Source organism: Rhineura floridana, chromosome 3 (genome assembly GCF_030035675.1).
Source record: "Rhineura floridana isolate rRhiFlo1 chromosome 3, rRhiFlo1.hap2, whole genome shotgun sequence".
In the NCBI taxonomy this organism is placed as follows: Eukaryota; Metazoa; Chordata; class Lepidosauria; order Squamata; family Rhineuridae; genus Rhineura; species Rhineura floridana.
The window spans coordinates 147,525,895-147,539,459 of NC_084482.1; the positions used below are offsets into that span (position 1 = coordinate 147,525,895).

At 38.7% G+C, this 13,565-nt stretch overlaps 1 protein-coding gene across 3 annotated transcripts in view; it reads right to left on the minus strand.

The window, feature by feature from the left end:
* The window catches only part of ERC2 (ELKS/RAB6-interacting/CAST family member 2), an 872,358-nt gene that overhangs the window by 399,063 nt on the left and 459,730 nt on the right, over positions 1-13,565 (minus strand). For all 3 annotated transcript variants that reach the window (XM_061622017.1, XM_061622019.1, XM_061622018.1), the window contains one exon: positions 10,143-10,283. In XM_061622017.1, the coding sequence (XP_061478001.1) occupies positions 10,143-10,283 (141 nt within the window). The remainder of the gene's footprint in view (positions 1-10,142; positions 10,284-13,565) is intronic.

The following is a 13,565-nucleotide window of genomic DNA, read 5'->3' on the forward strand; positions in this document are numbered from 1 at the left end:
AAAGGCCCTCCTCCAGGTGCCTACTCCAAGGGAAGCTCGGAGGATGGCAACAAGGGAGAGGACCTTCTCAGTGGTGGCCCCCAAATTATGGAATGATCTCCCTGACGAGGTGCACCTGGCGCCAACACTGTTATCTTTTTGGCGCCAGGTCAAGACTTTCCTCTTCTCCCAGGAATTTTATTTAGCATGTGTTTTTAAATTGTTTTTATACTTTTTTGAATATTAAAATTGTTTTAAATTGTTTTTAAAATATGTTTTTAAATTGTGTATTTGTTTTAATGTTTTTGATTGCTGTAAACCGCCCAGAGAGCTTCGGCTATAGGGCAGTATACAAGGGTAATAAATAAATAAATAAACAAACAATCCCAGATGGGGGCACATGGAGGAAAGAAGCAGACCAGTTCTTAATGAACCAGCCTTACAAGTCTCTGCATTATTTAAACATTTAAGAACATTACAGTTTTACTAAAATTTGATTATTAAAATACTTCTACATTTAGGACAGTGGCACTCAAAGTGATACAACCTCTTGTCTGTTTCTAAGACCTACATTGTGTTGTATGTCTTGGACCCTAACTTGCATGCATAGGGTGCAGCAAAGTTATTTTTCCATATCATAAAAACATACTATATACACCAGCATTATTTAGTTGTGTTACATATAAAGAAATTGAAAACATGATTTATTAGCATGTGACGAGAACTGTTTATTCTTCTGCTACTGGTGCATATAACAAGAACAGTACATTTTAACTTAAAAGAGCCAATATAGCAATATAATAATTAATAAATAGAATGAGACAGCAGAAAGACACATGCAAGAAAATACTTTAGTTAGATCCTTCAAATTGTATTGATCAATAATACAAAATACAAGATTATCTTAATGTCCAGTTCTAGTTATCAGTTGATACCTCAGACTGAGTGATGGAAGTAATTTAAGATTTGTCTCCTTTGTACTTGCAGTGTTGAACTTAGAGGTTATACAGTGCTTGTTGTAATTATTGTTCAACTTTTGCTAAAGTGCTGGAAAAACAGAATCTATCAAATTGACAGCAATGTTTTAATGCTGAACAAAAATAGTTTATACAAGGTACTAAGCAGGGCAAATTTAGAAACTGTAAAAGATATTGTGTGAGTCCAATGTATTTGTATGTTTTTATTTTGTACGTCGCCCAGAGTGGCTGGACAGCCAGCCAGATGGGCGACTAATAAATTAATTAAATAAATAAATAAATAAATAAAACACCACAGTCTACAAACCAGTTAAGATGGAAGCTGCGGCCAAAGTTGTCCTATGCTGGGATATAGTGCCTATTCATTTTATCCAGATAAATTTCTTAAAGTCATTAACCTGGTAACATCATACATGGACTGAAGTCAACAACAAGTCTCCACCGGCATCAATGAAATCAAAGGTTTACTTAAGATTTGTCACAAAAAATGTTTGTCCTTCAAGTTTTCCTCTTGGGATTTCAAGTGTGAAATGTTCTAGCCAGTATTGTAGTAACAAACAAAGCTTTCCCCAACACCACCCATCTAGGAGCGGAAGAGGAAGACCTGTGCATCCTTGCCAAACACAGTCTTGGAATGCTGCCAACTGGAGGAGGCAAGGATGCTCTACCCCTGCAAAGGGGTCAGAGGTAAGGTGTCAAGCTGGTTTGGTTTAAGCGTTTACAAGCCCCTATGCATCAGTGTTCAAGACTGGTGTGTGGCATGCTGAAACTCAGACAGAGGGGCAGTGGAATCTGTCAGCCAACCTCCCTGCTCTAGTCATCTCTAAAACAGCTTCGGATGGGTTGTCTAGATAACGGGGGGGGAATCCTCTTCAGCACACCAAGCCTCAATAACCTTATTAGTATTTGCAACGAGATTCCACTCCATCCTGCTTTGTGCATTTACTCCTGTGTATGGGGTATGTTGAACAGGGGCTCGAGACTGCACATTTATCTCTACCACCAAAGTTGTGCTGTTGCTCCTGTCCCCACCTTTACCATTATGATGTTCAGGGTAATGTCTGCAATGGGGTGCCTTATCTCTCCATGGAGCATCCCTGTGCTATTTAGAAACCTCACTAAATATGGTTGTAATTCAGAGAGGGAGCCTTCATGCATAGAGAAGGATTCCCACTTAAGACATTATCCTGAACATGATGATAGCAAAAGTGGAGGCAGGAGGAGCATCATGACTTTGGGGGTGGGGCTAAATAAACAACATTGACCCTCTGTTCAACACATTTACCCTCTACATATGAATAATACGTGAAGAGAGCTTCAGTTGCCTGCATAGTTGGGAGGTTTATACTTGAACCCTTTCCTGACACATGAGAGCTACATGAGGCAAGAGGGAGTCCAGTCCCTTAGCTACACAGAACCCTTGTCTTATCATGGACAAACCACAGCTAATACTAATGCATTCTTCAATTTAAAAAAAATCAAATTCACAGGAAAGAAAGAGTCCCAAAATATAAAGGTTGGGTAGAATAACAGAAAGGGTTAGAATCCTGCTGTAACCATGATCTACAAAACAATGTTCCATTGTGCTATTTGAGAAATTAAGTGTTGAACAAAGTTTTAAGTGAAGTCAGAAGATAAATAGGGTGCCATTTTGTCCATTGGCGTTTATTTCAGTTTAAATGCTACAGTACTCACTAAATGTTCTTTTTACAGTGGGCACCTTCTACTGTGATGTCCCTAGTTCCTGCTTTTGACATAGTGTGATGGAATAACCTTGACTAATTTGTAGGGCAGCTCTTGAGTTTGCCTTGAGGCAGGACATTGGATTTTATTACCTTTTCATCCTGCTCATTCAAGAAAAAAAATTAAAAGTGAAAAATATAATTATTTGCGAGAGTCTGAGTGGCATTTTGTTGAATTTCTGGTGAATTTTACCATTATATTTTTATTATGAATTGGACAATCAATATAATTAAAGAATTAAGAAATGAAGCATAGAAGGAGAAAATATCATTATGGAACTGGTTCACAATCCTGACCACAGTGCTGAACTAAACACAACAAATTAGACTCAGAGTTCTGTCTTCTCTTTTTGCCATAGTGGCTGCCAATGCCCAGTTTAAGCCATCTTTAACATACTGGGATTTAAATCAGAATAGTTGGCGGGAGACTGGCTCTAACAGGCTAAACAACATTTGCTGTGGCTTCACTTTAATATGCTTAATATGGGAGGAAGAGCGGGATACTACTACTACTAATAATAATAATAATAAATAAATAAATAATACCCTGCAAGTAATTCTGTTCGTGGGGATTCTGCTACCCAATTTATTCCATGTGAAATAAATGCCAATTTCTTAATTCATATGCAGAAACTTTCTTTTTCATTTTTTTAACTGATTTCTAGCAACTCCATCAAATCTAATAGTTCTTTCACATGGCCCTGGTGAAGAGTTTGTACATGTAATGTGGTATGGAAATGAGCCACAGGTGTATATAATATTATATTAAAACAAAAGAACTTATAAACAACTTTGAAAAACAACTTTGAAAACCTCTTAAAAATAATTCTAGCACAGACGCAGACTAGGATAAGGTCCCTACTTAAAAGGCTTGTTGAAAGAGAAAGGTCTTCAATAGGTGCTAAAAAGATAACAGAGATGATGCCTGTCTAATATTTAAGTGGAGAGAATTCCAAAGTGGATACACAAACATGTAAGTTGACAATGGCCCAGTTCACATATCACAGTAAAACCATGGTTAATGGTTCACCATTAACAGGCCAACTGGAGCCCCACTGATCCTCTCTGCTAGTGCACAGGGGAAACAAATCACAATCTCTGATGTTGCATTGTGTCTGAACTGGGGATCTGCAGTAGTGGTTTTTTGTTTGTTTGTTTTTTGCTCAAATAAACCATAATCAGCAAGGCAAGAACATCTTGGCCACCAAATATGCTTTGTTTGGAGTGAAACCAACAATAATCCCTGATGTGTTCATGGTAAACTATTAACAACGATTTACTGTGATACACGAGCAAGGTCAATGAAGTGTGGAACAGGGAATGGAGTTCATTCTATAAAAGTAACTGCACTAATTTCCCATCCACTCAGAATTATCTTGCTGCAGATTTAATCATTTTTGCCAAAATACAAGATAGTTTGTTGATAACTTATCTAAAAGCAAAAGTCTTTTATCAAGTGAAAACAATTTATGACAAAGTAGGAATAAATTTAGATCTTATATGAGAACTTAAGACCAACCAAAAACCAAATGTAATTACAGGCTAATTTTGAATAAATAAATGTGGCATGTTTTATGAGACCTTCCTTACTAAACATTAAATGTTCTTTTCAACTGTGAAATTTGCTCAGATACAAAGAGGAATAATGCCCTAGCACAAAACAGAAATCTTGTTTAGAGACATGTCATACCTTCACACGAAAATTACAAAACATCAATTTACAAAACATATTACTGTAATACAGTTTTAATATTATTTCTGCCTTTTAAAAGGTAATTTTTCATTATTAGAGTAAATCTACCATTAAAATATAGCTTTTCATATTTTATATATAACTATCTATATGAATTTATAAATAATCATCTGTATGAATGAGTCTTGTTCCTCAAATTATAATGACTATCAAATTATCTATGTAGATTCATTTGTGTTGAGTGTTCTTTCTGGTATTGCACATCTGTTGAAGCAGGTTCTAGCCCACATCACAATAAAATTTATTTTTAAGGGGCCATTGGATTTTTTATTTTTTACATTTTTGAAATACATGGAAAAAAATTAAATTGTTTAAAATTAAGCAGCAAGAATATACTTGCTGTAAAATGCCCAGAGAGCTTCGGCTATGGGGCGGTATATAAATGTAATAAATAAATAAACTTTCCTGTTTTAAAAAAAGGCACAGTGATGATAACAAGGGAGAAAATCCCATCGAAATCAGAGGCTCTTACTTTCTAGGAAGCATGTTTGTAACAGCATTTTAAAAGGTCGCTATAAGGAACACTTGGTCTTTTTCTAGAGGAATCTATTCTTAATTTGAGATATTCTGAATTACATTCCAGATCTTCATCTTAATTTGAAGGATCCAATAAAGTACTCCATGAACACAGCAGTAAAGTCACAACAAAGCCGGATACCTGCATGCTTTCTTACACTCAAGTAGTTGAGGACCTGAAGGCATTTCAGATATGATTGCAAGACGTATTGATCCAATTTCTAATAAACACAATTTTCCATAACTTTTGAAAAGATGGCCTTAAAGTCCGCAAAGCTTACTTATTTTAACATAATGCACAAGAGATCAACACTGTTTTACAAAGCTCCACAGAGGAAGAGTACAACATGGTGGTGAGTAAATGGATCCTCGTGCTTTCATATGTTACAGTGGACACTTTATGACATGACTTACTGGATTGTACATCTGATTGAACAATTGTTCAGCTTGCTACATTGCAAAGTTGGGAAGGAATGAAGCACAGACAGGAAAAGAAGGAAAGATCCAGGAAAACAGTATTAGCTCAGCAAATCCAGCACAGAAGAATGTAGAATTTAAAAAAGAAGAAATTTAAGTTTCTAAACATTCCTTAGTGAAAGTGAGAGGCACTAGGGAAAAATAAATGTTGACTTTGGCTCCTAAAAAAGAATAGCTAGAGTAAGAAATCTAAGGTTTGTGTTACTTTCCCTTTCTCAAGTGAAATAACCCATGAAATACAGAAAGCTGTCCACTTTTGATGATACATTAAGTGCTGGTCTCCAGCAATGAATCACTAGAAGTGCTTTTGGCCAAGGCTGCAATTTATCACCCATACTTTAAAGATGGTAATAATAAAAGATTAATTAAACTTTATCATTAAATTTATGGCCTTCCCTTTCATATTAACACAAAACTGCATTTCAGTTTTATTTGAATTCTGAACAGTATAGTCTTGCAAACAGTAGTAGTGAGGAAATCTAAGCAGCAGTGAACAAAAGAAATACATTCTGAAGTGGAATGGTATATAAGCAAAGCAAAACAAATGATGCTGTAAGCTATAAACCACTTATTCCAGAGCAATCTCACTGAAGTCCTACCACCCTGGTGGGACTTCAGCATGGGTGGGTTGAGCAGGATGCCAATGACTGAAAATCCACAGCTACCTATCAAGGGTATTGAAGGAGACCACTTCAGAACAAGTGGATTATGGATTACTTACAGCTTTTAAACAAAGCAAAATTCCTATGACTTCTTAATTAGTGAAGAAAACATAACTATACCATGAATATTCATAAGAATAAGGCATTTTCTGTTCTCATGCATTTCAAATTGTAATCTTTGTTTTATTTAGCCAGGATCCAAAGAGTCCCATGCCTATGCCCTAGTGCTCATGGATGAAGTGAAGCTATCCATATTTCTCCTTCCACCACAGATTCTTGCACTGCATTTGAAGTGCTGCAAAGAGCCCCTCCTTGAATTTCAGAGCAGACTTCAATGGGTAGTTCTCTCCTATGGCATTTTGGTCTCGCCCTTCATATGCCCAATGTGGGCATTTACACATTGTTAAAAAAGCGCAAATGCATCATAAATAAAAAATGACAAAAGAGGACACAGATTTGCATAAAATGCCACATGCTAGTTTATGTGTTTGCAAATTCAGAAATAATTGCTATAATTTAAATAGAAATAAATTGCACAATAGCATGGGTGACTATGACCAGGTAACCTCTGCTGTTCAGGTGCTAACTGCTGAGGGACAACTTCATGGCTTCTGCTCTCCCTTGTTATAGTTCATTAACTTTAAACCAGACTTAGACCAGGCAGCCCCATCAAACAGAGCATACCTTGAAAACCAGAACAGAGAGCCCCATCAAACACAGTCCTTTATAAAGTTGGATACATGGCCAATCTAGTGTTAATATTTAGCTGTACAGTATGATTTTTTATCTCCACCCAAAATAAATTGATATCCAATGTGTTTATTCCCTCCTTAAATAAAGATATTATTTGAAGATGCAATATAATATACTGTAATAAAATATTTGAGTTTCACTTTGCAATGTAGCTCTCTTTTATAGAGTCTGTATTTCCCTCCCTATTGCAAGGCAGCTGATGTATAATTGTGCCAAACTGAAAACCAGTGAGGCCCACAAAACTTGAAAAAAATGTGATTTTAGTGAACAGATCTCCCAGTTTTATCAATTCCGTGGCTCTAAAACATATAAAACAAGAACTAGCAGAAAGTAAAATAAACTTGTATGAAAAAAAATCCTCTACATATTCAGGTCTAGCATATGCTTCCTTGATTACTCCTTTCTGTTTGCTGCCAATGGGAACTAAGCTCTAGCAGACATTTGAAAGTTGATAACGCTAATTATTAAAATGAGACACAAGAAATTGTAATTAATGCTAAACAAGAAAAGTGGCACTAACATGTCACTTATTTAAAAGAAAGATAATCAAAGCGACAACTACATGCTAGGAGTCTATGTAACTCTAAAAGCTCATAAAAAGTCAAATCAGGGTTCGCTCTAGATGGCGGCATGGTTTGGCATTTGTCAGGGGCCCAAGACCAGCAGAGAGCTCATTGCTGTATTAATATTACCATTTCCACTTTCCACAGAATATCTAATATAAGATACAGCCTAAAAGATTGCTCACATGTCCCGTCTTTTCCAGGTCAGTGGTAGGTCTCTGAGAATACCATGCCTAAGATCTCCCCAAATCCTGGAGCCAGCACTGATTCAAAATGGTCAAGTATGATAGCTGTATAGGGATAGGTGACAAACCAATATGCCACCTGATTATTATTTTCTGTAAGTTTTCTCTGAATAAAAAGAATGAGAAATGGGCTTATGAATGGTCAGCTGTGGATGGGCTGCCTTGCAAATGAAAAAGTACCTTAAGTGGTTTGAAGAGGTTTGATATTTTAAGTCATTCTTGTGTGTTGTGTTAGAATGATACGTTACATGCAACTTCAAAAAGCAAGTTCTTAAAAAAGATACATTTAAAATGTGCTTTTGAAGTTTCATTTAATTTTTTTTCAATTTTTAACAAATATTTCAGGTCTGTAATTCCTGCAGTTTCCTGACCCAGCACTACTATGGAATGCAGGTTTTAAATATATATATATGTATCTATATAAATGAAGACATATTGATCTTTTGTCTCTTTCATTAGCAACCAAATGTATGAAATTGGGTTGTCCTAAAAGTTAAAATGTCTGGACTCTAATCCCGCAGATCTGATCTATGGCCATTTTCTCACACAATGTTTTGAGTTTTAGCTAAAATTAAATAATGTTACCAAATAAGCTATAAATTAAAAATCACTGTTTGGGGCCAATTATCATTAACAATCAATGTTTCTGTTCAGCTAAACACCTCCACAAAGTTGTATCTCTTTCAGTGTAGAAGCACCTGGTATCCTCACAAACCAGTGAATATATGCTGTATTTATGATATAATAAAACGATTACCGGTATGTTTTTCTGCTTTATTTTACTTAGCATTTGGGTTTTTTTATTCACAAGGAACATGCTCCTTTTAACACATAAAAAAGAGGCCCAGGCTTTTAAATGACTATTTTTCCATGAGCAAATTATGTGTTTATATCTACAGTCATAAAACACTGATTTAGAATTTCAGGTATTTCTAGTAATCTGTTTTTACATGTTAAAGTAATGATGTTGTAGGTTTGATAATGGACTGCTTATCATTAAAAAAATCAATTAAAATGTTTCCATTTCTGCATTCCCAGGTATTCCCCATGTCACTCCCCAAAGCAACAACTGAAGTAGTCTGGTGGACAACACAGACTCTTTTTAGGAATAATACTTGGTATGAAAAAATGGAGATCTGATACATCTGAGGTAATCTTCCTCTCTGAGTGATAGGATTGCATAGTCCAGCGCCATGGCTGGCCCCACCAAAAGACAAAGTGAGACAGGCATCTCAGGCAGCAGATTTTGAGGGACACGGAGCAGACAGAGCTCTGTGTGCCACACAGCTTGCCATGCACACCCTGAGCTGGCCTGCTACCCTCAGATGCAGCGTTGAATTAAGATTCAACTGCCAGCCTGGGCAGCTTCTGTATCCAGAATGGAAGAGGCACCATCTTGTTCTTTGATTTAGGGAGCAGAATGTTTTGAGCCAGCCCTGCCCAGCAATGAAATGCAAAGTTATTATAAGCTTCTGGAATGAAAGGATTGACTGCAGCACAAATTTTAACTACAGCATGCGCACATGTGCCTGCAGACTCCTTCAATTCTATGGATGTCAAATCTACATTGGTGCACTGAATGTTATTTGCATTGTGCTGATTTTGGTAGGTTACTTTATCTCAGATTTCAGTCAGGTTAACAGTGTTTCGAGTTGCATCCTGAGGTTGTTTATATGTATGTGTTGTTATTTTCTTCTTCATTTAACATGCTGCAACCCGTCTTGAACTGTCAGGCACCAAGCAGCTATTCAACATAGATATAAGGACTGGACTGAACATCTGTCCATTTCTGTAACTTAGCACAAGGTTACATAACTACAATATCTTCTGTCTGTGTCGTGCGGGGGGGGCTTGCACTATAGCCTTGTTGAAATTAATGTTAATGTAGTTAATCACTTTATAAACACCTATCCAAAGTGATGTGTGGGCCTTGCAGCAGCTAAACTTAAGGATTTCTAAGTTGCACTTTCAATGAGATTTAATTGTGTTTAACTTTTGCTGGACTCTGCCCTTGGTTAAGTGATCTACTGGCAACATGAGCCAATTCAGAAGTTTGTAGAAAGCAAACATGATGCTTAAACCAAGAAGTACGTCATGAGTTTGTGTTTCAACAATGAAAACACACAATACTAACTCACACAGGAAAGAGAAACAATGCACGGTAGAAATGTATTAACATAATTCCCAAAATCATTGTGATAAAATATTAGACCAAATGTGATTAATATAATGTACATTAAAAAAAGTTCCTGTATATATATATATATATACATAGCTTTTTTGCTGAACATAAATTTTAAAAATGGTAATAATACAGTATTGTTGTTTCCAAAAAATGCATATAATTAAATAAGCTTGTTAAATAAACACATTTCCATTCATTAACAATAGTTTGGACTTGAAACTGACAGATGACATTTTTCACTGCAAAACTGCAGACATGCATCCAAAATGAGAGCTGTTATTGGTATTTACCTTTTTCAGTTGTGCTTCTAGCTTACTACACTCCTCCTTCTTTTGTTCTATGGCTATTTCTAAAGACTTTAACTTGGAGTCTCTTTTCAGTCCTGCCGAAGCCAATGATGATGCATGTTCTTTGAGGTCAATTAAGCTAGACTAAAAATATATGTATAAAAGAGACAATTGAAAGAGAAGGTTACCAGAAAACATAGAATTGATTTTAATCCCTAGTAAGCATTTCATAGGCTTGAAGGCTGTGCAGAGTTGCAGTCGTTTACAAACAGGTGCACTAATATTCCAGAGCTTATAGGTAATAAGGCATGGGTAGTCCTGCACTGTGTCCAGTCCCTGGTGCAAAGAGCTCAGAGGAAATCAATAGCATAGAAGCACAACACCTCTTCAGGTGCAAAGAGTCTGTATGTTGCCCTCCTTACTTATTTATGGTCCAACCAAAAGTGGGTGCTCACAGATAGCTGTGAATAATTATCAAGTTCAGTGAACCCATTTTAAATCTTTATCGGGGCACTTCTCTCTCTAAGCAATTGAAGTGGGCCCATTTTAAACCTTCAAACCAAAATAAAAATGGGCTTTTTATATTTATAGAGCTGTGGAGTTGCAGACCTGCAGCTTTGGGGGGTGGGTGGGAGACACATTTATGCAAGTCCAGATGTCTGGACCTCTGCATCAGTGCAATGGGGAATTATTAATACATAGAATTAGCAGTGTTTTTGTTTGTTTGTTTGTTAAAATGAGGTGCACACGCTCATATCTTGATAAAAGTGCTGTAGGTGCCAGCACAAAATGGACCATTGGTCTCACCTGAAGGGTGATTTTCATAGGAGAATGCCATCATGCTGGATTATAGCTCGTCCTATCGTCCAAAGGCAAGAATGTTTCTGAAGTCAAGACTAGGGCATCAGGCCCCTCCCACTCTCCAGTTCATTCGCAGCGAGTCCAAAGAGATATATCTAAACATGCAGGAAAAAAGGCCAACGGGCCTAGCAGCAAGAACATAACATAATAATAGTAACATTAATAATATCTGACTCTAACCTAGCGAAAACAGTAATAGAAGTCTTGACTTCACTAGAGAATTAAAATTTAATGTAATATAATATAATATAATGACGAATTGTAATATATAAACCATCCCAAAAATTATGTAGTTATCCTCCAACTGGGAGGGTCATGATGGCATTCTCCTATGAAAATCACCCTTCAGGTGAGACCAATGGTCCATTTTCCATAGGAGGAATGCCATCATGCTGGATGTACCAAAGCAGCCCATAACCGGGAGGGACCACCCACATACTAGTCGTCATTAAGAACCTGTTGCAAAACTCATCTGCCAAATGAGGCATCGGCAGAGGCATAACGATCTATTTTATAATGCCTTATGAACGAGTGTGGAGTAGACCAAACAGCAGCTCTACAAATATCGGCAACAGGAGCGTTAGTAGCAAAAGCAGCCGAAGTGGCTGCTGATCTAGTGGAATGAGCTGTTATACTAGGCGGAACTGGAATCTTAAGGGACTCATAGGCTAAGGTAATACATGCACGCAACCAGCGGGATAAGGTGGAATTAGCTACTTTATGCCCCATAGACCTTGGATGAAAGGATACAAACAAAGACTCAGTCTGTCGTATATCCTGGGTCCTGGACAGGTAGGTCTTGAGAGCCCTCCGAACATCCAACGAATGCCAAGCCTTCTCGAGCGGATGAGTAGGATTCGGACAAAATGAAGGTAGAACAATGTCCTGGTTGCAATGGAAAACTGAATTGACCTTGGGACGGAATGAAGGATCAGTTTTCAGCACAACAGAATCCTTGTGAAAGACACAGAGGTGGCGAGCAGAAGACAATGCGCCCAGTTCCGAGACTCTTCTCGCCGATGTAATCGCAATCAGGAACAGGACCTTGAAAGACAACAGATGTAAAGGCACAGTCCTGAGTGGCTCAAACGGAGGACGTTGTAAGGCCTGTAGAACCTTTGACAAACTCCATGATGGAAAACGGTGAGCTACAGCCGGCGAGCATAGAGCAGTGCCTCTAAGGAAGCGTTTGATAAACGGATGTGAGGCAATAGGGGCGTCAGTGGAAGATACTGAAAGAATGGACGACAGGGTGGACGCATGTCGACATAATGTGTTGGGTCTAAGTCCCAACATGAGGCCCCCATGAAGATATAGCAGCACTTGTTGTACTGTAGCCTTGGAAGGATCGATGTGTTGAGACTGACACCACCTGGAGAATGCTACCCAAGTATGCTGATATATACGAGTGGTGGATGGTCTTCTCGAGGCCAAAATAATGTCAATAACAGCGTCTGACAGGCCGGCCGATCTCAAATGTCCCCGTTCAAATGCCACACTGTTAGGTTGAGCCACTTGGGGTCCTGATGCCATACTGGGCCTTGTGATAAGAGATCTGGCCTGACTGGGAGTGGCCAGGGATCCGTCACCGACAGTGCCAGGAGATCCAAGAACCACGGTCGACGGGGCCAATATGGTGCTATCAGAACCAGCTGTGCCCTCTCGCGACGTACCTTCTGCAAGGTTTTGGCTAATAGTGGTATTGGAGGGAAGGCGTATAATAGTCCCTCCGGCCACGGCAATGACAGAGCATCCACCGCTTCCGCTGTCGTGTCCAGGTATCGAGCGAAGTACCTGGGTAGCTGGCAATTACGACTGGAAGCAAAGAGGTCGACTGAGAAGGGGCCAAATCGACACTGGAGAAGATGGAACACAGTCGGATGAAGTTTCCATTCTCCCGGAAAGACTTGTCTGCTGAGCCAGTCTGCTGTGAAATTCCAAATTCCTCTGAGATGTTCTGCTTTGAGGGATTGCAGATGTTGTTCTGCCCAGTCGAATATGATGGAAGCTAGGCTCTGTAGAGGTCTGGACCTGGTGCCTCCCTGTCTGTTTAAATGAGATTTGGCACACGTGTTGTCCGTTCGAATGAGGACATGGTCCAAGTGGAAGAGAGACTGAAAATGAAGCAGAGCTAAGTGGACAGCCTTTAGTTCCAGCCAGTTGATGTTTTGAGTTTGTTCTGCTGTGTTCCAAACTCCCTGAACGAACTGGGAGTTGCAGTGGGCTCCCCAACCCAGGAGACTGGCATCGGTGGTAATGACAGTCCGGTGGGGTTCTCTGAACGGAGTGCCTTGGGTGAGATGTTGTACCCTTGTCCACCAGCGGAAAGACAAGCGCAGTGTGGGACTCAGGGGGATTGCTCGATGGTTTGAGTTGGCAATGTCGTGTTGGAATGGCAACAGGGCCCACTGTAGCTGGCGCGTATGTGCCCGAGCCCATGGCGCAATATGGATGGTGGATACCAACATTCCGAGAGCCCTGGCTAGAAGCATGACATCTGCAGAAGATTTGTGCATCAGAGACCTTGAGATGTCTGTGATAGCAGTGATGCGATCTGGGGACAGG